The 27519-nt window shown below is 37.2% G+C and overlaps 1 protein-coding gene across 1 annotated transcript; it reads right to left on the bottom strand.

Annotated features, from left to right (window-relative positions):
* Positions 1 to 1750: 1750 nt before the first annotated feature.
* On the bottom strand, positions 1751 to 26075 carry gldc (glycine dehydrogenase (decarboxylating)). The gene is made up of 25 exons (XM_044112794.1): positions 25666 to 26075; positions 25478 to 25556; positions 23076 to 23211; positions 22533 to 22697; positions 22328 to 22405; positions 21398 to 21545; positions 20427 to 20623; positions 20247 to 20343; positions 20040 to 20145; positions 16238 to 16377; positions 15565 to 15645; positions 15328 to 15425; positions 13839 to 13923; positions 13727 to 13768; positions 12416 to 12558; positions 10604 to 10679; positions 8962 to 9087; positions 8487 to 8636; positions 7029 to 7141; positions 6226 to 6367; positions 5453 to 5564; positions 5271 to 5366; positions 5014 to 5186; positions 4249 to 4329; positions 1751 to 2593 (listed from the first exon to the last, which is right to left on the bottom strand). The coding sequence occupies exons 1-25, from the start codon at positions 25975 to 25977 to the stop codon at positions 2453 to 2455; spliced, it is 3117 nt and encodes a 1038-aa protein (XP_043968729.1). The 5' UTR covers positions 25978 to 26075; the 3' UTR covers positions 1751 to 2452.
* Positions 26076 to 27519: the final 1444 nt, after the last annotated feature.

Here is a 27519-nt window from a genome sequence, read left to right as displayed (position 1 = left end):
GGCGTTTTCTTTAATATCTCCGACGTCCTATGACCTATTAACGCCAAACTTGTGATTTCGAGTTAATAAGTTATTGATTTATTGACTCAGAATCATTGATTTTGAGTTAATAGGTTACATGACTTGGTGTTCTACCTCTAATTAAATCCAGATATATTAAACGGTTTAATATATCTGCAGTGTTTATAGAAGCATGCGTCCTTCAGCCTCCTGCTGCTGTCCGGAGCGGAGAGCCCGACCCAAACAGCCGGTCTCATTCTCCAGAATGAAACCGACACCAGGATGAGGACGTGCTCAGAGCGGTATGTGCTCTACAAGCTGCTGGGATGTTCAGAGAGGAGTTATGCAATCAGCTCACACTGAACAAAAGCTCCAAGTGCTTGTGTTCAAGCTAAAATGGTAGTTTCAGCAATGAAAAATTGATCATCTGATAAATTATTTGCTTCCACTTGAAATCTAAAGGTGGAGTAGTTTAAAGCCGCAGTACGTAACCTACATATTTGTTGAAACTGTCAGTATGGTATGAGACAGATTTGTATAAACAAAAGCTCCTCTGCTTTCTCCCAGTGCTAACTAGCAATCAGAGCCAGGAGCTGCCTTAGCGCTGTCAATCACAATCTCACGTGGCACTGCTCTACCTCATCCCCACGTCCCTCCTCAGTGTCTGTTATGCTGTAGCTAGCATAGCTTGTTGTGAATGCTAATGTTAGTTAGCATAGCCACCAATGACAGCAGATAAACAGTTTTCCTGTAAAAAGTTGTTTCTCCATTAGCACATTGAGCAGCGTGCATGTGAGATTGATTGACAGCGCTAAGTCCCTCCTCTTGGTTCTGATTGGTTGTTTTTGGTCAGAGTGATCCATTTACAGCAACAGTAGCTCAGTTCAAGGTTGAGATTAAGCTTTTCACAGATTATCTGCCTCATACTAAACTGTCACAACATCGTAACAGTTTATACTTCCGCTTGATAATCTGACATTTAAACTTTTTTTTGCTGATTTTGACAAACTTAAGTCTTTGCCTGGGTTGGGAAATGAATTCCTATTTCTGATTTAATTTTGGTTTGTCTTTTGGTATGAAACAAATGGAGAAAAAAGCACCACATTTCAGAAATGTTTCCTGCAGAATCCAATCTGGTCCAAAACATTTTGTTCTGCACTTCGCTTTGATATTTTCATACGCCTAAAAAAATAATACTTTTTTTTTTTACTTTCTCACTGTCCAAAGTTAAATCAGATTAAAATTTCCTAGTTTAATTAGTTACAGTTACCAAAATTATTTATATTAGTAAATGTCAGAAAATTTAGCAGACATTTTTTAGAGATGTTCTTTTGTAAACAACTTCTTTGTTGTTGTTTTTTTCCACAATATGAATATTTATTACTAGATAAATATTCTAGTAATAAATATGGCTCAATGAATTATTGATCTGTGTAATTTAAATAAAGGTTGGTTTATCTGAATGTTTCTGAATTCAGCGGATCTTTTAAAATTAGTATTTTGTTGGAACAGCGAGATGTCTAGTGTCAAATCAAAAAGTGTTTATATTTAGTTTATCTTGTCCCTGCTGTGGAATACCATCACAAGACATTATTAATCAGTAATAAATTACTTAATAGTGACTTGAAACCGTATTGTTTCTGTGTCTAATATGTGGTCCTGGAAAACTAGCAGGACCACACATTAGAAATTCTTGAATTTTACTGTAGGAAAAGCATTCAAACTCTGAATATAGGAGATCAATCTGTTGCAAGGTTAGGTCATCATCATATTTCAAAACATGTAACCATTTTACGACAAAAATGTTTAATACAACATAGAAAACTATTTAGATTAGAAAATGATTCTTCTACAAGGTTGACATCACCACAACACATTCAAGAACAGCTCACAAACACAGATGCATATTAATAAAAACCTACAAAATCTAAATCTCCAAAAGCTCTTAGGAATCTGAAGGAAAATTTTCCATTTCATAGAAAAAAAAAAAAAAAAAAAAAAAAAAAAGGCAAAGGGGGAGCATTTTTTAAATGTTGGAGATCAAAAGATATCAAAGGTTTGTCGTGAGACGGGGTATTTTCTGGGGTATTTTCTGGGGTGAGCGCAGCTGTTTTCAGAGATTGGAAAGCAAAAAGCTGCACCCTTTGGTCCGTTTGAAAAGTCCAAGTTGGAACGAGCCTGACCCAACGCTGGTGCAGTCCTACAGCGCCTTAGCCCAGCGTCCGCCTTTAAGTTTACAACAGATCTCTGATCCGTTCTCGATCTGAACCGGTTCGTGTTTGGTTAGAAGGAATTTACCTCAATCTGCTAAAACTCAACACTTCCTTAAAACAACAACACATCCGGTCTTTCAATCATTAGGTGTCGCATCATCAGATCACGGCAGCTGGAAGTCTGAGTTTTTAGTATCGTCCTCTACGGCTGGACTTGGAGACGGCGCTGTGGACTGCGTCTACGAAGAGGCCCGCTTCTCCTCGTACGGAGACTCGTAGACCTCCATCGGTGGGCAGGTGCACACAAGGTTCTGGTCGCCGTAGATGTCGTCAATCCTGGAAATGGTTGGCCAGAATTTGGTCTCGGGTCTTATGAAGGGCTGTTGGGGAAAAAAAAAGAAAAACATCCGAATCAGACGACATGAACGGTTCCAAGTTTAATCTACATTTTCATTTATTCAGGGTAAATGCTGAGGGAAATGGGGAGAGACAAAAAGAGAATAACAAACAGACTCCCAATAAATTTTTAATTACAAATTTAAATTTGTTTTATAAACGTAATCTGTTTTGAATAATTACAAATTAAATTGACTTCTTGATAACGGAGACAGAAATAGCCTTTGTTGTCCCACAGAGGGGAAATTCAGGATAACATTATTTGCCATGCTCATCTTTCTGATTGGCTGCTAAATTTATCAAATTGATTTACTCCGTGAGCTGGAAATGGAAAAGTTTCTGAATAGAAAAAGACCAAAGGAACCATTTGCAGAGATTTAATAATATTTGATAAAAATATATATATTCTTAACTGTGGTGGAAAATTGTATCTGGTAATGTAGTTAACATCATTTCAAATTTTTCACTGCCAACTAAAAGTATGAGGGAGAATTTATGCCAAATTAAACATAATTACTGAATGGTAAATAAAAGTAAGCGGAGACGGGATCAAAACCTGTTTGTCAACAGGTTTTGTCCCACTGCATAGAAAAGTGTTGATCCGTAGCCGCTTTTGTAAAACGTGGCTGACGTTTAAGCGTGTAAAAGTCAGTCCCAAATTTCTTCTTGGGTTGCAGGTTTATCAGTTTATTAAACTCCAATAAGACAATTTGTGAATAAAACCCCAAAACTCTAAAGTTCACGGCAACAGGATTTAAAACCTGCATGTCCTTCCGGGGTCAACACCTGCCTGCAACCTGTCGCCTCTTGGCTCAAATAGTTTAGCCTACAGCCCCATCTATTGACCAAACACGGGAAATACACATAAGAAGTCAATAGTTCAAAATCCTAATAGGACAACCACTATCAAAAGTAAACAGTTCAATTTACTACAGCACCATTTGTACTGATAAAACCACGGTGGCTTGAAGCAAATCTGCTTTGTAAAACTAACAAAGCTTCCATATAATGATTTTAAAAAGAAACAAACAATAATTTTGAATCAGTATCTATAAACATGTCTTAAACGTGAAGCTGTTCAGAAGTTCAAAACTGTTAATTTCAAACATTTTCTAAAAAAATGCAAGAAAATTTCTGTTTGGAAAGTTTTAGATTTTTTTAAACTCAGAAATTTAAGTTTTTTCTAGAACATTTCTGAGATCTCAAAATTTCTGAATGTTTTCTAGCAACATTTATATATTTAAGAAACAAAAAACTGAAGAGTTTACTCCTTTATTTTCCTATCTACAAGAGCCCAATACGCTGTGATATATTATAACTCTACATAAGATAAGAATAAAATCTTAAGTGTAACATAGAAAAACTAGCTTTATCAATTAAAAATTAAAATAAAAGCTTATTTTGAAACTGAAAATGCTTTCATGTTTTTTTATCATGATTAAAATCAAAACTCTTGACGTTTCCTCTGTTTCACCACTAGATGGAGACAAAGTTAGTTAAGTTTTGCTGAAATTGGTTTCAAATACTTAAAGAAAAACTATTAAGCAGATGAGTTTATGTTGTTTTAGGTTAGATTAACAGAGACCAGGATTGAAGGACACGTTTTCATTTTAATCCCCTGGTTGATGACGACACTCACCAGTGGGAAAGCGGCGTACTCCCTGGAGTACGGCCGGTCCCAGTTTGAGGAGGAGATGCATGCCAGAGAGTGAGGAGCCATCTGTGCAGACAACAGCAAAAAAGAAAAACAGAAAGAAAAGGGATGAAGTCTGAACTAAACACAGCGTTGGTTCATTTCTCCCACAGTAAAATTAAGAACTTTTCAAGCATTTTTAAAGTTTTCAAACTTTTCCAGCACCACACCTTAAAGATAAAGATAAAAGTTTTAATTTACTACAACATGATAGAATTTATTACTGTATTTAATACAGTAATAAATATTATTCTACATACATTAAAATTAAATACTTAAAATATACAAAGAAAATTATTTTTAAAAAATGTAAAAAAAAAATTCCAAGTTTTCTGGGATTTAGCAAATAGAAATAATTTTGTTAATTCTCTAAATTAGAGAAGTTTAGTCTGATTTAACTTCACTGAGGAAAATAAAAACAATAATTTTACCAGGTGTATGACAATATCTGGTTTTAACAGTAAGTAACGTTTTTCAAATTTAGGCAATTAATCAAGCGTCTAATAGAACTTTGCTACAAAACTGCACAGTTTTAATGTCAAGGACTTTCAAGGACTTCATCCAGAAATCAAGCACTCCAAACCTTGAAAAGACCTCATTGGATTTCAAGGATTTTTAAGCACCCATACGAACCTCGTTAACATGCTTAATCTTTGCATTTCTCCCACTGTAATGCATCTTTTCTTCCACATTTAAATCAAACTGGAGCACCTTGAGTGGGTTGATGCGAGAGTCCATCCTTCCCTCTTCGATGTCTGCGATCTCCTGTCGGATAGCGAGCAGCGCGTCACAGAACCGGTCCATCTCAGCCTTGTCCTCCGACTCAGTGGGTTCGATCATGAGCGTCCCAGCGACCGGCCATGACATGGTCGGTGCATGAAAACCTGCACAAAAACAGCAACTTATCCTTCTGCACATGCACTATGGTTTTTGTAACAGATGGCAAAACAATGTCCAGTTGATCTTACCGTAGTCCTGCAGCCTCTTGGCCAAATCGACAGCCTCGATATTTGCGGTCTTCTTGAATGGCCTCACATCCAGAATAAACTCGTGAGCAACAAAACCTGCCCAGAACAAAACAAAAACAACTGTACCATTAAGACCTCATGTGTCCCAAGGTCATTTATGCTTTTTGGTAGACATGCTTTACCTTTCCTGCCTCTAAAGAGGATTTTATAGTGACCTTCCACCCTCTTAGCCATGTAGTTGGCATTGAGGATGGCAACTTCTGTAGCATGAGTCAAACCTTTTGACCCCATCATCTAAGCAGGACAAACACAACAAGCAGAGTTTAACTTTTCCACCTTAAACAATTAAAAAAAAACATTATTTTGTCATTTCAGACAAATCTGACACCATTAAATCTAAAAAAAAAAGGGTTGAAAACAACAAATTGAATCATGGACTCCCTCTACTGGATGATTTAAGTACTACAAATAAAACAACAGACTAGCATGAAAACTGTGGATAAAACAGAAAAGGTCACATTACCACTTTGGCAGCATTTCAGATATCTAAAACAAAATACTTATCAACAGTTATCTACATCGGCTGATATGAAACTCTTCTCAGCCATATTTGTGCGCCTCTAATGCAACACTGTCAATTTTTAACTTGGTATTTAAATAAAACGTATCTAGTGTCCACTTTAATTTTGACATTTAAATTTTTTTTTCCTATATTGAAGTTAAAAACTCAAACTCCAGCTCTTGATGATGGTTATCCTGTATCTATTAAATGTCTCTGCTTCATCTAAGCTGACAAAGCAAATAATTAAGTTATTAGTAGAACTGTGTTGAACTTGACTCATTTGATTCAGGTGTTTTGGATCAGGGACACATCTAAAAATTACAGGATACCGGCCCTTGAGGACTAAAGTTCTGGACTCCAGTTTCCTGAATGTCTGGGCCAATTGGTGCTGACCTTGATGTAAGCCCACGAGATTGGAAGAATGGCGCTGGAGCCCCACGGCGCGGCGCTGATGGTCCCCAGAGAGCTGCTGCTGTTGACCGAATGCATGGCGACCACCGGGTGGCTGGGGAGGAAGGGGGCGAGGTGTGCCTTCCTGATGGGGAAACCATTTAAAATAAGACATTAAATCACAGTAAAACAGACATGCTTTTACCTGCATCTAAACGTTTTTCACAAAGGGCCAAAATCTCAAAGTTGAACTGAATCAGGGGCCAACATTTTAGATTCCCTCCACCCCCAATTAAAAACCCTCAAATATTATTGTGAATTTTCTTTTACCTGTACATAAAACATGGTATGTTTTACATCTGCCTTAACGTTGACAAAAAAAAATAAAAAAATCAACATATTAAACTATTGATGTTGAGTCAAGCACAAAGAGCTGAGCTTTTCACATGTTGATGCTAGACGTAGTTTTTTAGCTGCAGATGCATTATTTGATCCAAATGATCAAGCGTACACTAAATAAATGACAGCCAGAAAATGTTCATTTTCTCACATTAAAAAAAGGAATTAAATTATTTGTTTTGCATTTTCTTTTGCATTTCTAACATTGAATAAAATAAACTTCAGTAGCTCAATGAAAAATTGGCAGAATGTGTCAATTCTGTAATTTGATTAACCGTCAAAATAATAGATTAATCGATTACTAAAATAATTGCTAGTTGCAGTCCTGATGTGAAGAATAAAGCAGAGAAATCCTCGCCTCACTGACGTAAGGTGTTTAAACAACGAAAGGTTCTGATGGGACTCACACTCCGATGGGCCCCATGCCCGGTCCTCCGCCGCCGTGAGGGATGCAGAAGGTTTTATGCAGGTTCAGGTGAGAAACATCAGAGCCGTAATCTCCGGGGCGACACAAACCCACCTGAAGCCCAAAGTTAGGACAAACTAAGACAAAAACTCTCATCATAACCATTGGGCTACATTGTCGCTTTATGTTGTGAGAAAATTCAAAGGAGCAGGTATTTCCAGATAAATCTGCCTCAGTTGGATAATATGTTCTCTGGTGGTTCCCATTTTAAAGAGGGTAAGACAAATACACAAATTATACAAAGTAGATTAAAGTTTCACATTTAAATGAGTAAAATTGTATACTGTGTTCCAAATTATTATGCAAATTGGTTTTAAGTGTCATAAAGATAAAAATTTTTGTTGTGCCATTAAATTTGTAGATGGTATTGTGTGTCAGGGCCCTTTGAATCACTATAATTAATTTCAAAGAGCTGGTTGATTAGTTTGTCTGGTGAGCTCAATTAAAGGAAATCTACGTACTTAAGAAGGATGTTCCACATTATTAAGCAGGCCACAGGTTTCAAGCAATATGGGAAAGCGAAAGGATCTCTCTGCTGACAAAAATCATCAGATATTGTGGTGCCGAATGACAAGATATGAAAACATTAAATATTTAATGAAAACTGAAGCGTTATCGTAGTGTGAAGAGATTTGTGGCTGATTTAGAACAAAGATGGGTTTGTACAGATAAAGGCATAATAAGGAAGGTTTCTGTTAGACAAATTTATCGGATTAAGAGAGCAGCTGTTAAAATGCCTTTACAAAGCAGCAAACAGTTATTTGAAGCTGCTGGTGCCTCTGGAACCTCAAGGTGGAGGAAATTATGACTTGAAAATTATACTGACCATCATTTGCATTGACCATTTAAGAAAATATCACTTGCATAATAATTTGGAACACGGTGTACTTTAAATGCAGTCAATATTAAGGGATTATTGACCTAAAACAAGCTCCTGTATCTCACAAAAAAAAGACACTTCTCAATTAGTTTTCTCTTAATTCAAAAATTTTCACTGGAAACTAGATCAAAATAATTGGTAAGATTTTGTGTTTTTGCAGTAAAGGAGCAAATAAATTATTCTTTTAGCATATAAACTGATGATAGGTCCAAACAAAAAGTTAGTTTGAAACAAAAAAATGATTAGAATGTAACTGGATTGGATTCAGATTTATGCTCCCATCAATAACTTCTCAATTTTACTCAATTTAGCCAGAGCCCTGAACAGCGATCCTGCAGGAACAGCACCTGCAAATCCCCAAACTCATCATTTAAGTGGAGAACTTTTCCCCACAATATCTAAAATATTAGATAAATAGCGATAGCTTGCTTTTATCAACCATAATCCTTAAAGCACACAGGTTCCTGCAGCCATAAGAATCTAAGTTTTGTCTCCGCAACAGAAAATCAGTCTACTCACCTGAGCGTTCATGTTGGCGCCGTCCAGATACACCTGTCCGCCATTTTCATGGATGAGATCGCAAACGTCTCGGATATTTTCCTCAAACACTCCAAATGTGGACGGGTACGTGATCATCATGGCCGCCAGGCTCGCCTTGTGTTTGTCCACCTGGGAGAGAATAAACCAACCAAAGACAAATAAATATAATTACATTAAAATCTGTACAAATCACACCAACTGTCGATCATCAAACCAGCTAATATAACAATCTGTAAAGTCTTTTCACCAATAAGGTACTCAACTTATTCAAGCTTCCCTTCATTACAATAAAAACTTGCTTTTAGACCAACACAAAGTAAGCAAGAAAATTAATCTATTAATCAAGGTTTTAATTGTAATCTGACCAACATTAAAAAGTTTAAGGATTTTGTTTGTAAGAAAGTCACTACATATTGCTGTAAACTCTTTCCATCCACCTGTTGTCAACACTCACCAGGGTTTTGAGGTGCGCCAGGTCGATGTTGCCGTCTTTGTCCACCTCGACCACCTGAACCTTCATGCCCGCCATCTGAGCGCTCGCTGGGTTGGTGCCATGAGCGGATTTTGGAATGAGGCAGACCTGAAGAGCCGAACACCAAGAATATTCATTAGGAACATAATGCAACCTTCAGTTGGTCAATTTACTTACCAAATGTTGTTATATATACATATATATATGTTTCTACATTTCACAACTGACTAACTGATTTTGGAAAGATTTTTCTAGAAAATTTCTAAGATTAATATCAAAATTTCTGAGTTTTATGGCAGAAATTTTCAACTTTTGGAGCTTAGAAATTTCAACGTTTTTCCTAGACATTTTTTTGGTGGAAACTTACTCCTTTTTTTTTCTACCCATCATGGCTCTAATATACCGTCATACTCCAGTTTTGTGGGAACCATCTGTTGTATTTTTATTTTTTTTTATCAGTTGAAAGGCTGTAAATATGGGCTGCTGAATAAAAATCTAAAACTTTTCACATTTTAATTTTTGCCAAAAAAAAAAAAAAAAGAACACATTTGGTTTTTCTTCCTGCAGTTCTCCTGAGGTGAAACTCTCCAGCTTGTTTTCTGCTGCACAGCTGTCAGCCCTGGTACTAATGAGTAACCTGCTTGTTGGTTGTTAATTGATTTCATCCCTTATTAGGACGACACTTTTGGCGTTTTGCAACTTGGTCACAAAGACCAGCGGGACGCTCAGACCCGCGGGTCGGCCAAAGTTAACAGACGGCCGGCTGGCGGAGTCTTAGAACATCCAAATATGGAGTCTTGAAGGTGGATGGCCTGTGGTTGGATCACATCGCTGTCAGCCCCTTTGTTTGCACTGTTGTCAGATTGGACCTTGACTGTTAGCAGGGATCATTTCGCTATCTAAGATGTACTTATGAGGAAGGAATTGAAAACAGAGGCGAGAGGAGAAAAAAAAATCCCGCAGTCAGCCGTTCTTTAATCTGAGGTCCTGTGCCAATTACAACCCATCAGCATGTTGGAATTCTGAAGGCGGTCAGTCATACCTAAAACATGTTGATTTGTGATGTCAAAATGACCGGCTGCAGAGGTCAGCAGAAAATCTGACATTCAGGATCTTGTAACAAAATGTCCTTTAATAGCCCTTAGTCAGCAGAGGTCAGTGAATCAGCACAATCAAAGGAACAAAAGGTGATCTTTGCACATCAGATATTCACAATCATAAAACCTGCTTTAATTTTCAATCGTGCAACAGTTGATTAGTTATTTCTGCTTTACTTTAACCAACGTTAGTTTCTTTATTTGCATTATTTTGGGGAGTAAAATACAATGATGAAGTTTTGATAAGACAACACATTCATCTTTGTGCATTCAATCCGTCACCAAGCTGCAGCCTGGAATCCTCATCTGTGCAGAGATGTCTATCCTGGCTCTGCTGAACTTGTACATGCAGTTGTTATAAAGAGTTTTCTGAATGTTTAAAAGTTAGAAAAGCCTGAAAAGATCCTTAATATGTAATCTGAGACTTAATTGAAAGGCTTAAGAAGTATTTAATCCCATTATTCTCCAGATAATCCCACTGAGTTTTGTCTGGTTTGATGAGATTTTCTTTCCACGATCACACTTACACTCCTGGAGTCTTCTCCCTTTGAGTTCAGGTAGGCCTTTATGGCAGCCAGGCCGGCGTACTCCCCCTGAGCGCCGCTGGAAAACAAGGCAAACACACGACGGTCATGCATCTCACATTATACTTTATTATGTCAAAGTCCAAAGAGCAGCTTGTAGAAGCAAAAGAGCAAGAGGACAGACCAGATGAACAGCTTGCTCCATGATAAACCCTCTTAGCCAACACTGCTGATAACAGGTGGCTGTGCGCTTTATCAAGAGAAACATGAAAATGTATGAAACATGTAGTTCCTCCTGTTTCACTGAAGAATAGTGGCTGAAACCGACTATGTGTAAGATTACTTTAGACTAAAAGTCAGCAATAAAACATTAAAATAAGTCTATCACATTTGCAAACCCGGCAGTAAGAGCTCTGCTTGCGATGTAAATTATTCAAGACGTGGCTCAAAATATCCCAAGAACATCCAAATCAATTATTTAAACTACATATCTGATCAGAGCAGATGCATTTGCCCCAGTAAAGTCAGGAGAAATACTAACACAAAATGTAAGAAAGTTTGTGTTTGGTTGATTACTTCTTTGTGGCAACAACAATATTTCAGAAATAGATTTTAATCCTGTCAGAAATGCCTGTTAGTTTCAATTTAAATGATGCCACATTTGTGAAGAAAATGGCTTTTTGTCAACAAAGCAAAATATTTGAGGATGTGGCGTTAAATAATCAGCCCCTCTGCCACACGTCTGGTAAATAGTCTGTGGCAACACTTTATTTGAAGAGGTGTGCATAAGACTGACATGACAGCTGTCATAAACATGAAGGAGTTTTTGTGAATATTTACAACTGCTTTCATGCAGTGTTATTTGGCAAATGGTGACAACTTTAATGCAAAGTTGCACTAAAAGGTCATAAAAAGAGTCAGCTTTGCATTAAAAATGTCATTATTTACAGAATTTCACTTCATGACAAGTCAGAAGTTTTATAAATTCTCCTTCATGTTCATAACAGATGTTATAAACAAATAAAGTCTTAGCTAGTTGGTTTTTCAAAGCTCATAGAGATGTGCATATTTTACATATTTTTTAACTGACCAACTCAGTTTCACTTTCGTCTGGACTGAAGTTTTTTTTATATATAACTATACAGTATTTATTTTTAAATCTTGCCCTTGCAGTATTTTTATCCTTTATTCTATCTTTGAGTCAATTTGCTGATATCACTCGTCACTTTGCTGCTGCTGCACAGAAATTTCCCCCATTATTTGACAGTAAAATAATTTTATGTTCTATTCAACAAAATCTTCTGACATGCAGAGAGGATTTGGAAAGATTTTATGGGTGAATCCTCAACCTACAAAAGCATTTTCCTCACAACTGTTTCTCTATATAAGAGAAATAAATGATATTTTCAACAGCAAAGGTTTTACTGCCATGATGTAATATAAAAATAACCGACCCCAACAAGGTTTCTTACTTTATATGCTTCAAATGTGTTTGGGGAAATGTGTCCTGCTGTCAGCATTAATCTCTTTATCTTATGGATCGAACAAAGTACAAGAAGAGACAATAAATTCAAACTTTTAGAGGATTAATATCCCTTATTATAAGAGGTAGAATAAAAATATCTATTGTTTTTTAAATGAAGGGTTTGATCCAAAGCTCCTAAATGTTACAGTAGCATCTGAAAAACTTCTCTGACGTCACCTTAAAGCCTCTACATTCCCCCAAAAGAGCTTACAATAAAGCTCTGATAATTTCTTAGATTCCTTTCTAAATAACCCACGTTCACAAGCGACAAAAAGCTGAACAGGCGTCACCTGTTTGGCTGGAAGGAGATCTTATCGTAACCCGTCAGCTCACAGAGATCCCTCTCCAGCTGCCGGAAAAGTTTCTGGTACCCCTCAGCCTGATCCAGAGGCACGAAGGGGTGGACGTTGGCAAACTCCCTCCAGGTGATTGGCTGAGGGAAGAAAACACAGTAAGACAAAAAAAACAAAAACAAAAAAAACAACTCAAATCAACTAAAACTAGGGAATTAAATCAGGAAACAGACTTCATTGTCTAATCAACTAGAGAGTCCAGTTGTAACTCTAGACGCCCATTGGCACCACTGGTAGAAGTGTGTAAAAAGCCTGAAAAAAGGTGAGATATTAAGCTTCCATGAACAGGTTATGGTAGATGAAAGGCCTATACAAAACATTACAGTTTTTGCACAAAATCATTCATAGATTGTTAGATTTTAGCTGATTAGTTCTGCCTATTTTGAGTTCCTTTCAGATTGAGCTGTTTTAGGGCATCTTGTCACTTTAAATCTAAATAAGTTGCTGGTGGCCACGCCCCCAACTAAACGTTTACAATCACCCCTGGAAAAAGGCTGGAAACAGATGAACAGTTTACAACCGTACATCTGGAGATAACGATTCAAAGAAGGATTCTTCATGAAACCAGTAAAACGATAGACAACCCTGACTATCCTCCACATGTCCTGGGAGAATGAATTCACTACAACAAATCTTTCCTGCCAAAAAACATCACCATCTACAATAACTAATGAATTAATGATTTACAATATTTATTTTCTCTTTGGGGTCAATGAAGTATTTTGAATTGAATTGAAAAGCAGAAGTAGAGCCTCCTGCAAAACCAACAAGGATGCAGCAAGTGATTTCTGGATGATAAGTGAACAATAAAACACTTGTCTTTTCCAGCAGCCATTGCGCAACACATTCAGCAGTGCTGGAGTTCTGGAGCTCTGTTTGGGTTGCTAGGTAACTGCACTGTGACTCAACAGTGAGGTTTTCAAAATGGCAAATTTTCCAGACACCAAAAGACATCCATATAATAGATAAAAACAGCAAGTTGATTACTGCTAAGAGTTTGGGCTGTTTTTAGAGGTAGTAGAAAGTTTAAAAGAAACTGACCTCTATGTCACCTTGTATTTATACCGCAGTGAAAACAGAAAATTAAAAATTGGCAAATAATTTGAACATTAAAAATTAAGAATACAATTTTTAAAATACTTAAATTGCATTTATTGTTACAAATTTACTAATATAGGATTAATATACTCAAATTAAAAGCTGTAGTTTTCCATGTAAAATTATGCCACTGGGACAAAGCAAACTCACCATGAGTTCAGACGAACTGTTGAGCTTCATAGTGCAGGAGCCCTAAAGACAAAAAACCTTTAATCCACCATTAGAAAATAAATTTTATATATCAATATGTTTTAAGACTTACAAGTGGTATCATGCTGTGCACCAAGGAAATGTCTTTGTTTTCCAGCCTCTTCATGTATCGAACTATGTTTGTCTCAGAGTGATAGCTGAATAAATAACAAAAGAAAAACACATATATAAATATATCTATATATACACATCACAAAAAGTCAAAATTCAGCTGCATTAAAGCAAACAGTCTTCATGGAGATGGATGACGAAGCGCTTTTCCTCGTATCCCAGTGACCATGTAGAAAAATAAACGGACTTGGACTTTATGGCTCCAATAAAGATTATGTGGTGCAGTTTTAGAAACCAGGGGAGACGTGCAGGAGCAGCGTTTGATCAGCCATTTTGTTACAACAGAGTGGCAGAAATCCCCAACTCAGAGCACCGTACTAAATCTACCTCACAGAGATTTAGCTCTGGCTCACTCCTTCCTTTGAAAATATAAACTCCAGAAATTGCAAGTAAAACTTTTATTTAAATGGCTTTAACATGAAAGGTGCTTAAGAAAAGATGAAAATGTTGAAAAAGTAAAAGAACTTACAAATCATTGATCACATTTTGCAAAGGTACTCGCATGTCTTATGCAGCACATAGCTGGATTTATATAAAGATAATATTATAGATGAACTCGGGTAATCATTTCAGGAACTTCTAAAATAAATGTGTTTGCACCGGATTTTATTTAGGAGTATCAAGAGTCATAACTATACATAAATGTCACATTTTTGGTGAAAAACTTAAAAACCACACTACAAAAAACACAAAATCTTATCAAATATTTTTGGTCTAGATTCTAGTGCAAATATCTTAGTACACTTGAAAAACAAAAAAATAACTTACAAGTAACTTTATAGCAAGAAGTAGGAGTTTGTATTAAGTCAATAATTTATTTATATTAATGAAACAGTAACCGTTTCATCCAAAGAGACACCCAGATGTCACAAAGGCAAGAAATTAAAATGTAAAAATAACAAAAGACAAATGCAAACTATATACACATTAAGGTAGGAAGTTATTTTACAGTGTCTCATAAAAGCAGCAAAGCTATAAAATTATACTATAGTTCAGTCACTGTTATACTACATCAGTCACGGTTTCATCCAAAGAGACACCCAGCTGTTGTCAGAGAGGTGAGGCGAGATTTTTTTCCACTTATGACAACATTTTCCCCATGTTACAAGTGAAATAATCGGCCAGTGGAACTGGTACCTTTTCCATAAATATTAAAGAACTATTGACTTAAAACAAACTGCTACTTCTTCCTGAAAAGTTACCTTAATCTTTTTTGAAGTGTACCAAGATATTTTGACTAGATTCTAGACAAAAATATTCAACATTGTGTTTTTTCACTGCATTCATCATCCTCCTTCCACTCGTGTGTTGTTCTGTCACATACAATTACAACAAAAAACATTACACTTTGTGTTTGCAAAAGGACATGAGGTAAAAAGGTTCAGGGAGTGTGAATATTTCTGGAAGCAACAAGCAAACTGATGTCCAACCTGTTGAAGACTTGGTGAGTGAGGAACTTGCTCGTCCTCTTAAAAGGACTTCCCATGATTCCCTTCACTCTCTCACCCATCTTTTCAGCAATCAATTCCTGCAAATTATATATGTAAAAATCACATTAAAATCACATGATGTGTTCAACTTTAACTCCGTTTTGTAAAAGATTGGATTCCAAACGCATATCACTTTAGAATGAAAGAAAAATAAATAAAACTATAAGTTTAACGTACAGCTGAAGATTCACAACCAAAGACCCAGAGCAAGTCATCCAAGTCCCTTTCAGTCACCGTTTCATCCAAAGAGACACCCAGCTGTTGTCAGAGAGGCGAGAAATTAAATCAAAAATACAAATAAAACATAAACTTTACACACATTAAAGTAGGAAATTATTTTACTCACCAAAGCTGTAAAATTATAGTACATTTAACTCTCTTTGCACATCTCGCCACCACTTTATGAAAACAAGATGTTTGCTGTTTTTCTGGTTTACCAGTCTATCCTTGCAAGCCAACATGTTTGGTTTTCATGCATTTGAATATTCAGATGAGCAACATTTATAAATGTATAGGTTCTTTGTTGTTGCTTTCATTCAACATTTGCCATTTTTACTGATTAAAGGAGACAAATTATCTCACTTCTTTGTACATTCCAGTCGTACTATTACAGCCCACCCTCAGACTAAACTGCCTTTTACAATCATGATAATCTCAAGTCAACTTTAATTTCCTCCATTCGTTGCAACATCAAATCCTAGGAGCAAGTTGAAACCAGAAACCTTTCTGACTTCTAATGTTTTTGGTATTCAGCTTCGTTCCCCCTCGATGATTAATTGTTCCAGCCAAACATAATCGCCTCTGTGCTTTCAGAAAAAGAAAAAAAAAAAAAAACCCCGCAGAGACTCACCACTCCTTCGGAGTAGACGCGCAGGTTTATCTGCCTCTGCACGGCTCTCTCCAGGATGTCTTTGGCAGCCACGCTACAGTTTACCTTCAGGGTATCAAAAAACATGTCGCTGTGCAGCCGATGACCCGCTCTCTTCAGACCTGAAACAGAGCAAAGAGAAGGGAAGCTTAGTTTAATGCTCATTTAGATGCACCCTACTCAGTGGCCTTAAAGGGGGGAAAAAAAACAATCAAAATTTGATTGAGTTCCAACTTGTTAAAAAAATAAATAAATAAAAAATTAAAAAAATAAAAAATCAAATAAGTTGTAATTCTGAATTGAAAATCAAAACCTTACTTGGGCCAGACAATAAATGAAGAACAATATATATATTTATCAATATCGATAATACATCCGATAGAATATTCACTGAACTCCGATCCAGAACCGCACAGCATTCTGGGAGATGTAGAGGTAAAAGCTTTAGCTGCTCAAACTCTCACAGCTAGCTAAGCAAAGCTGATGGAAATCAACCGACTCGCTCACTTTTTGGTTACCTAGCAACTCACTCACTCTCCGTTACCTAGGAACTACCTGCTGGGTAACTTGCCACTCTGCCTCATAACTGCTCAAAAGTAGACAACGGCACGGAGTGAAAATTGTGGATAAAACAGGAAAGACCACGTTACCAGCTTGGTAGTATTTCAGATATTTCAAGACAAAAAACTAAACAATTATTTATTCTGACCACTATAAAATGCTTCTGTCACGATACGTTTTTTCAGCCATATTGTCCAGCCGTAAACCAACCCCAAGTTCAGATTCAGTATGGCTGAACTTTAAAAACAGTTATGGGAATTAACTTTTTGATAGTTTGTACCTTTTTATATACTCAGCACACATTGTGCAGGGCATTTGTGACTATATTCTTTCTGTGTTACATAGAATGAAGGAAAAAAAAATTGTGTCTTTTGTTAGAAGTTAACAGAAAGAATCAAGACCGGTTCCTCAAAGCCTGAGGCCAAGGCCGCTCCCTCCAGTGCCAAGACAAATGCTGAATGAGTAGAATCTCAGATCAATATTATAAAACATTCAAAGGTAAAACCGAATTTATGCTTTTGATGGAATGAGCCTTATTTATTTTTTGTTTTTATCAGATGCTGGTTCAGTGAGTTTTGCACGTAGAGCGGTGATGCTGATGCCGATGAAAATAGCAGAGTTTGCGCCTTAATTTTAAAAAGTTGCCTGTGTGGCTGAGACAGCGTTGCAATACCGTTGCTGTTTTTTGACCAGGCAAATTTTGCATCCATTTAACTTTTTTTTTTTTTCAGCTGTGTTAAAACTGGGTGTTGTGTATATCTTAGTCGCTGTAACTTACTTTTCCTTGTATCTGCTGTAGATGTAATAAAACTAGATGTCATCTCACTCACTTCACATGTGGTTAATCCTGGCAGTGGACAAAATTTACAGGTTGTCCGGTGTTGTTTCCTTTCCTTTTCTTAAGATTGTTTATGTTTTTAAAAAGCAATTTTAATAATTTTTGTGGTCAGGTTGCAGGTGTTTGCTCAGAATGTGAACAGACACACGCTCTTTTAAAAAGGGGGAAATTATTGTACAAAATTCACATTTTGCATGCGTTTATGCAAAAACACGTCATTTTGCAAAAACACATGCATAAACACTTTTTTGTGTTCCAACTTTTCAGACACTTTTTTGTGTCTGAAAAATTCCCCGTTTCAAAAACCTTTTGAATGTAATATCACAAATCATTAATCACTGTCCCTCACCTAGCAACCGTAGCAAAGCCCGTTACCTAGCAACCCCCGCTGAGCTCCAGGACATTTCATCAGCTGGGTTTACCGTTGTTTGGGCTGTACAAAGGCTTTGTTTTGTTGTTGATTTTCCATTCAGAAACCACTTGCTGCATTCTTGTTGGTTGTGCAGGAGGCTCTACTTGTACTTTTCAAAGATGTAGAATTGCAGAGGGCCATTTGTGCGAGTGTAAACATCGAGTTTGGGGGCATAGCCAGCAGCAGCTTATATGGATTTAAAGTGACGAGAGGCCCCAAGACACCCCATTTTGAAACAAGTTCAGAACAGATTAGATCTTGTCATGCAAGAATGATTAAAAATGTTACGAACATGTCTTGTATAGATGGATGGACCTATCCTAAGTTGTTCAAGAGAGCACATAGATCATCTTTAAATCAAAGGACCAAATGCCATCTGGTATTGTAAACATTCACAGGCAACAAGTTTCTGTGGTCATTAGCAACAACATTATATTTTTTCTGTGATGGTTGAATGAAATAGAGTTTCAAACCAAGACCAAGGCCAAGATCAGAAAAAATAAGTCAATTAAAAAAAAAAAATAAATAAATAAATAAAAAATAAAAAAATCAGTTCTAGCCCTCCATCTCTGGAGGTTAGCACCACAGAAATGAACAAATCCTAATGGTTTCATGAGTTGCACCCAATTCTTCTGTAACATTTCCAAACTCCAAGTATCAACTTTCAAGGCAAAGCAAAGGCCATCTTCTACCGAGACTCCACTGAGTTAAAAAAATTAACAACTTAACTCTGCTATGGAGTGAATGAGCACAAGCAGCCAAAGGATGCATTACACAAGGACATTGACCTTCGCTTTATCAGAAACAAACGTCAATATCTCCCAGTAAGAACAGATGCTGATGAGGGTGAACCAGGAAAAATCGTTTTTCAGGCGCTTGAAGTTCAAAACCAGTGGGATTTACAAATCATTGTGTTCAATACATAGTACCAGCAGTGTTTCTCCATGTTTCAGACTTTCACATGGTTGTTCAATACCACATGTTAATATAATTAAATAAAAAGCTACAGAAGAGCAAATCTATTTTTCTTTGTTTAATATGCCAGTCAGATATATACGGTTGGTGACAAATCTCAAATTATTCCCACTTTGAATTCTGATTATTAATTTCTTTCAACCATATAAAGTTTTGTTGTTTTTTGTTTTTTTTTACTTCTGAGTAAAAGTGGATCAAACAATTAAATCACATATTTTAGTTAATCAAGCAGTGCCAAAAGATATAAATATTTCCTTCATCCAATGACAGTTAAGATGGCCACCAACTTACCCATAACCCTGGACAAGCAGGTAATGATGGAAAATTTAGACACTTCAACTCCAATGGCAAGACGGTTTTAAAATCTCCGTAAGCATGGCGATATTTGGATAATTCTGTATTTCCTAAAACTATAGCTGTTTTAAGTTTGAGAATCATAAATTTGGACAGATTGTGAGTTAGCTTAGGATTTAAACTCCTGTATTTTTGAAAAAATAAAATTGATTGAAAACCCCAAACAGGTGAGAAGTGATCACACAGCTTGAATTTGAAATGCTTCATTGTGAACAACTTGTTGATTCCAATGTGGCAAAAATTTTACAAACCAGAACATCAACAATGATAAGAATGGAAATAAAATGTAATATGAGCCCAAAATACTGCCTCGAAGTCCGTTATTAAAATAAATGGTAGGCTTTGACAGATCTGACTGACTAAACAAATTATGCTTTCATTCTTTATTACAAAACTGCATAATCACTTCACAGCTGCATCAACTGAATCTTTGACATAAATAGCAAAATATCATCGACATAATGGTTTACCCTCCAATAAAAAACTCAATAGGGACTTAGAAAATCTTTATGCTGAAACATAGAAACTTGGATTCACAGCAAAATGGTCACAAACTCACTAAAATAAACTAAAAAATTAATGTTTTCTAATAGTATACAATCAATTTTTCACAGCATAACTAAACCACTGCAATGAGAAATTACCTTCAGCAAGGATCAGAGCAGCATTATGTGTCCTCTCAGCAATATGTTTAAGTCCTTGAGAGCCATGGTAGAGGGCATACATGGCTGCCATGTTTGCAAGCAGAGCCTTCAAGAGATAAAGAGATTATTTGCAAGCAAAATACAAAAACGTTAACCTGAGTGTGAAAAATTTTAAGCAAGATTGAACAAAAGTGAGCGTGGTCATACTTGTGCGGTGCAAATGTTGCTAGTCGCCTTGTCTCTGCGGATGTGTTGCTCTCTGGTTTGCAGTGCAAGACGATACACTTCCTTCCCTGCTGCATCCCTGAAATTAATATATTTTTTTAATGCCAAAATAAAACCAGACGTCTTTTAAAAGCTGATTTAGAAATGAAGGTTGATTCTCACCTGGTGACTCCAACCATTCTGCCAGGCATCATCCGAACCAGGTTGTCCTTAACGGCGAAGAAGGCGGCGTGTGGGCCGCCATAGCAGAGTGGGACCCCAAACCTCTGGGAGCTACCCAATGCAATGTCCACTCCGAACTCTCCGGGGGGGCGGAGAACACAGAGGGCAAGAAGGTCAGTGGCACAGCAAGCCATGGCCTGAGGAAAAAAAATAAAATAAAAAATGCCACATGGATTCAGACAGAGCCATTGTTGAGTAAAATAAAACAACTCTTGGCTGTAGTAGATAAACCAAGAGGGTTCCAGTGGAAATTGTTTTCAATCTCGAAGTCAAAACTTTCACAGACTTAATTTGAGAAATTCCCCACTGCTTCTTTGGTCCATTTCAAACAAAACCTCACAATGAATTTAAATGATAAATTGGTTCGAAAGGATTTTTACACTAGAGTTGCACTCATAACGTATATACATTCAGAACAGTAGGTAACCAGGTGTTGAGTGCCTTGTCCAAGGGTACATCCACTTATTAAAGGTGAGAAAGTTAGGATAAACAATTTTCAGATTGTAAGACAACGTTTCCTCCAAGTGTGCCACAAGCATCCCATCTAGCATCAAATTATGGCGATGAACAGACAGAAACGTCTTAGTAAAACAGAATAAAGAATATGGTCTGGAAACACAATTTAAACTATATTCTCTTTCCAAACTAATCAAGATATTAAAGATATTTCAGTTCAACTCCAAACTGCATATCTGTGACCCAAACACAGCTAGTAGTCACAACATAAATACTTTTAAAGTATACATGTGTGTCATCGGCATAAAAATTCCCTCTTCTTTTTAAAACCAGTCAATTTAGACACTTTTATACTGACAAGAAGAAACAAACCAATGGTTTCTCTTTGAAACCAGTCACCAGACTTCTTTCACGGGATAAACTTGTGGTGTTTTATGTGGTTAAAGCACTCTTACCCCTCCCTTGTGAGCTCTGTCCACGAGAGCAGTGAAGTCCTCCACTCTGCCATCAGTGTCTGGATACTGGAAGAGCACACCACTTACATCCTTCCCACTAAAGTCCATCTCATGAGGCAGCTTCAGAACAGTTTTCACTCCAATATAGCTGCAAACAGAGAAAGCTTGAGGTAGATATTGGCATCCAAACGTTTTGTACAAAGGGCAAAAAATCTCCAAGTTGAAAGCATTCAGTGGCCAACATTTTCTCCCCCCTCAAATAAAAACCAATAAATATTATTGTTAATTCTCTCTCTTTTACTTGCACAACAGTAAATAAAACATGCAGTTTTTGGGCTCAACTCTATAAAATGTTTTTAGATTATTCCCAGTAACAAAAATAAGAATTTTCTTCTACAAACTTTGTTGTTTTTAGCCAAATGTAATGGATGAGTGTGCCCAAGTCTGTTTTTCAGTAAAAACTAGCAAGATGTTTTTATGAGATAAAAATAAAAGCAAAAACAGAGTAACTAAAGAAAAAATCTGTGTTGTACTTTACATTTTCAGTTTGAGAAGATGTAAACTTGCCATCATAAAAAAAAAAAAAAAAAAAAAAAAAAAAAAAAGAATACAAATAATTTTGGAAGGCCACTTTTGTGCCATTCTTGAATTGCAGTCCCACAAAATTCCTCCAAGGGCCACAAATGGCCCCCGGGCCTCATTTTGAACACCCTTGAGGAAGATATAATGTTATAATGTTTAAGACTCCTGATGAGCTACATGAGTCAAATTTAGTTTTATTTGTGTAGCACATTTAAGCTACAAAGCAGTTCAAAGAACTTCATAAACATAAAAAACATCACCAATTGTGATCATATAATTAAAGTTTCTTTTCTAATTGCTTGTAGTTAGCCGTTTTCAAACAAGTAAATAAAGGTTTATAGGACATACTTGGCTCTGGTCTGCACCACTGCAATGGTCTGAGGATGGCAGCGCGGGTCAATGTAGAACGTTCTTCTTTTGTTCTGTCTGTGGGAAACAAAACCAACCAACTGAAGGGTCCACAACCAAAGCTACATCTTTACTTCTTAGTATTCTATGCAACTCAAAATTTTGTATTTGAGTATAATACTCCTACAGGCTGGAGTTTGTCTACCTGTTGCAGAGCTGCATGGCCTCTGCAGCCGCTGTCCCCTCATCCAGCAGGGAGGCGTTGGCGACAGGCATGCCTGTGATGTCACAAATCATCGTCTGATAATTGAGAAGGGACTCCAGGCGGCCCTGAGAGACCTCCGGCTGGTAAGGCGTGTACTGAGTCACCCTGAGGACAAAGACTGGCTGTGAATCAAGTGAACGAGTTCGGACACAAGGACAATAGGCCAACGTTGCTGATAATCAAGGGAGCGGGACGGCCAGAGGAATGCATTGTGCGTCTCCTCATGGCCAGGGAGTTTGGATAAAACATGGCTACCTCAGATTTGGCCGAATAAGAATCTTGTCAAGCAGAAAGCTGGACAGAAGCACATCACCTGCTTTTACATGAGGCAAATCACAAGACCTCAGATTGAAGGCACGTTATGCACAATAATTAAACTTCAGACAAATAACCCAAACTCAAACCAGTTAGTTATTGGTGATCACAAGACAACCACCTCACATGACCTCTGTAAAAGTTCTGTGGTCGTCTGAGGACTCTCACCAGCCAGCATTCTCCAGAAGATTACGCTGGATGGGTGGCGGCACTGAGCAGTTGTAGTAACCCATGCCGATGTAGGACCTCCAAACTTTATTCTTTGAGGCAATCTTCTGCAAAGCCTCCAGAACCTCATTTTCACCTAAAAATAAAATAAAAATAGTTGTTGCACATCTTCTGCCAAATATAACACACACGTTACACAGCACAGCAAATGGGGGCATAGTTTTCTATAAAAATATACATCTGTTCATTTTATACAGGAGCACTGAATTTACAATATTACATTTCATTACTCATTAACCTTAAAACCAGAGTTGGGTTGTAACAAGTTCCATTTACAAGTATTTTTGCAACGCTGTACCTTTTACTTTTCCTTGTAATTTTATTCTGAAGTATTTCTACTCTTACTTACCAAGACTTAGTTATTATTCAACTCTGAAAACAGCACACAAGATTATACAAGACCAAAAGCTTTTGGCCAACATATGGAATAAGATGCTTTAATCAGAGGAATCCATAGCTGAATATTTTTGGCCTCCAAACCAATGCAAAATGTAAAAGGAAAGGCCTAGTCAAAGCACAGACCTAAAATCAATATAAAATCTATGAAATGAGTCAATTGTTTGTTCAAGAACCCATCTCTACAGACATACTCTGTACTATTCACATTTATTAAGCATGAGAAAACCAAGGACACTTTAAAACATTAAACAATAAATGGCACTTCTTTGTGTGTCCTAAATCAATGTTTTTCAGGTGAATTATTTGTTTGTGAGGCTGTAATTGCTCTGTCATAAACTCACAGCCATACAGTTACTTGAAAAAGTAGCAACAAATTGCAGTAAAACTTTAAGTCCATATTCTGACTGAGGGATCCTGAAAAATCTCCTGTTTCTAAAATAACAGGGAACCATCTGCTGGTGTTTTATTGATCCACATCTATCTGCATGCAGCAATCAATCAACCACTAGCAGATGACACCTGTGGCTTCTTTCTCAGTGTAGTTTTTCTTTTTTCTGAGACGTCGTTGGGAAGTTTCTGCAAGTGAACGACCCGCCTAGGATTCCTCCGGCCTTCCCAGCTGCCTAGCAACTACAAGGAAATGGAGAATACCGCCTGGCTGCACCAAAAGCCCCAACTACTCCTGCTTTTCAGAAAAGAAACGCAAGAAACTACTCCTCTGTGGTGGACAACTGGATATTTACAGCTTTTATTCAAGAAAAAAAGAAGGAAGTTCACATTAAACTCTGCGGATTTACATCCAAATTAGAATGAGACATTTGTATTGTTTTTAATAAGTGGATGCTCAATTTGTCAAACCGCTTTCCCATGCTTCCAGAGTTTTGCAGGGCATAACAAAAAGCCTGATTCAGGAGCGTCCAGGAGGCCTATTGTTGCACAGAGAATCCGTAGCTGGATTTGCAAAGCAAAGCTCTTCAAAGCTGAACAAGCAGAAAAACCAGCACAGCCTCCAGTTTTCTCCTTCAGCTTGGTTTGCTGCGTTATGAAACCTGACAGAGTCAGGATGGGCCAGAGCAGGTTGACCGGGTCACTAAAAATAATCTTTAATTGAAAATGTTTTTCTGCATTTTTCCAACCCAAGTTATAGCTATACCTTTGTGCACAGAGACACACATGAGTCATCGTAATTTGTAAAAATAAATAAATCTGCTTTATGTCCCTAAGACGTATGCGCACGTTAATTTAAGTATTTTATTTGTCATGGATAGTTTTTAACCTTATTTTCCAAATCTATGTATTATTTTATGACATTAAAGTTGTTTTGACCAGAACTCAATGGCAGACGATTTGGTTACGTTTGTGTATTAAAACAAGCTTTCATTAATTTCCTCATCATTTTAAAAAGAAAATTGACAAAATGTTGCACTTCTCATAATGTTTCACTTCCTTACTAAACAAACTTTTGGAAATAAGCTGCATCCTGACGCAGAAACACGGAGCAGAAGAGGAGAGAAAACATCGAGGTCAGTCTGTGAAGCAGATCACACTGAAGTCACCTTATTAGGAACCCCCTCGGCTGTGATGTAATGTGAACGCTGCAACCAGATTAAACTGGACTTGGGACCGGAGCTCAGGGCAAAACTTTACACTCCAGTTGCCATCCTATGAGCATCCGCTTCCCATCAGGAGATTGGTGCTGCTCGCCGAGTTTCGCAAAAACAACTCCTAATATGTTCAAAGGAAGACTTAACACACAATAGAGGTGCAACCTACATTTCAGCCACTCACTTTGCTTCATTGGATGAGGGAAGACTGAGCCGTGCACAGTAACTACTGATGACTGAGACAAAGAAAACTACCATTTTCTGCCTGTAAGAAATTCGAAAATGTTGAAAGATTCAAAATCCAAAAGGGGAAACGTGGTAAAATACACAAAAACTTACAGATTGGATCATCCATCTTCAAACTGCGCTGAATACGGATGGAGGATGGAACTGTGTTTTCGATCAACTGGGCGACTGACTGCGAACAAAAGCATTTCAATAAATTAAAGGCGCGCAATAAATAAAGAGTGTAACTTAATGCGATTAATATAAAAGCCCAATAAATATGTTCAAATTGATAATCTTACCTCGAGTCCCAAAACATCCAGCATTTCTCTCTTCTCCCTCTCACCTGGACCAATGTGCCTCTCTGCAAAGTCATCGTGCCGGGGTAAAATACGCTCGATCTGCCTGGAGGAGGCAGCTGCAGACGTCCGCAGACACCGGGCTCCTGCTCCTGCTGCCGCTGCTGTTGTTAGGGACGCTGAGCTGCGCTGCAGCCGGATCCTGCTCTGAAGTTTCCAAACCACGCGGCTCCTGTCGCTTAGATGCCTGCACGGTGCGCTCGGATGCACCGATTTGGCCACAAAGACCCTCCAGGACTTGGCGCAGCTCTGCATCTCCAACTCAATGTGCCGGGGGGAAAAAAACAGCGAAGCTCTTTTATTCTCCTCCTTTCCTCTCAGAAGAGGTTCCCTCCACTGTGCGGGGAGAAACGGCACACTTTATACTATTGCACAGTTGCACAAGAGCAGACCAATCAGCGCGGAGATGCTGCGTGACGCAGTGACGAGCCCCAGCAAAACAGCTGCTAAACTTTCTCACGTGCCAACCCCCAATGACCAAAAGAAGAGGAAAAAGAAAAAATGTCGCTAAGGTGACCTTTGAACCCGATTTTGGTCTAAATTTCTTCTGGACTTTGGTGCGATCACTGGTACTAATAAATGTGAGCAAAAGTGATTTTATAGCGCCAACTGACAGATTTTCATTACCTCATAATCAAGGGGCGGGATCTTAGGGCAATTCCAAGAATGCCTGACTTCATAAAGGAGAAATATATATATATACACATATATATATTGGCCCCTGTAAAAAAAAATAATAATAGGGTTATCTCAAATTGTTTTCGGCAATAAAAGTAAAATGTTACTACTTCCAGACTAACAAGCAAAACATCCATATTTGCAGAGCACCCCCATGTCTGTATGAAATGGTTTGTCCCTGCTTTGGCGAACTTGACGGTGACCGTGTTTAGCAGCGGTCAGTAAAAGACAAAAATGATAGTGGATATAATTATGCTGCCAATAAAAATATTTAAAGACGAGTTTTTAAAAAAGAAAATTAAATAAAACAGAAATGTGTCCATTTTTAACCAAGGTTTTCTACAAGAGCGTTGATTAAACTAGTAGCTAATATAAACTAAATGGCTTTAGCTAAGCTAAAAGGTTAGTAAACACTATTCGAAGCAATGCCTGTAGAAAAACTGGGTTAGAAACTTTTTCTTTCTTTTATTTTCTTTTCTTATTTATCTCAGCTAGGAAGGAAGACAAAAGAAAAAAGTGACAATTTGTAGTCTAGTTGTTCTACAAGATTTGATTAGACTAGTGATTATTAACCTTTTAGTTTAGCTTCAACCTTTTGCTTAGCTAGTTTAGCTGCAGACTTCATTTCACCAGCATTTAATCAGTGAGGAAAACGATTTACAAAGATATTTGTGCATTAAACTTGTTCCTGTACCTTTTACTACACTGAACAGGTGAGTCAGTCAGTCATCAGCATAACTGCCTAACCAGCCTACTTCCTCCTGCCTGTCCCAATGCAAAAAGTGAGAAATAATCTTTTTCCAAATCAGTTTCTTTCAATAAAAAACTTTAACAAAAACTGCATTTGTGAATCTGTGTCTGATGAATTTTTGATCAAAACATGTTTGTTTTTCATGGAGTGGGTAAAAAAAATCCAGAAATTTTATTCAAGTAAGAGTAGAGATACTTCATAATAAAATTACTTAAGAAAAGTAAAAAGCATAGCATAGTCAAAATAATTATAAAACTAATTTTAAAAAAAGTCACTAAAATAAATTTAATAGGGTAACTAGTTTCAACACAACTCTGACTTTAAATAAGCAAACTAAAACTCTACTAAAAGATTTTTCTGACATGACA

Source organism: Gambusia affinis, linkage group LG03 (assembly GCF_019740435.1).
Source record: "Gambusia affinis linkage group LG03, SWU_Gaff_1.0, whole genome shotgun sequence".
Taxonomy (NCBI): Eukaryota; Metazoa; Chordata; class Actinopteri; order Cyprinodontiformes; family Poeciliidae; genus Gambusia; species Gambusia affinis.
The sequence above is the reverse complement of the archived record's forward strand: the minus strand, read 5'-3'. Positions and strand labels throughout refer to the sequence as shown.

Excerpts from the sequence above, each read along its gene's own strand:
- gldc (XM_044112794.1), bottom strand. The coding sequence starts at position 25,977 with ATGCAGAGCTGCGCCAAGTCCTGGAGGGTCTTTGTGGCCAAATCGGTG. Across the intron at positions 20,624-21,397 it reads ACAGAGCTCACAAGGGAGGG|GCCATGGCTTGCTGTGCCAC; the intron begins GTAAGAGTGCTT and ends TTTTTTCCTCAG. Across the intron at positions 6,368-7,028 it reads GGCATGGGGCCCATCGGAGT|GAAGGCACACCTCGCCCCCT; the intron begins GTGAGTCCCATC and ends TTTCCCCATCAG.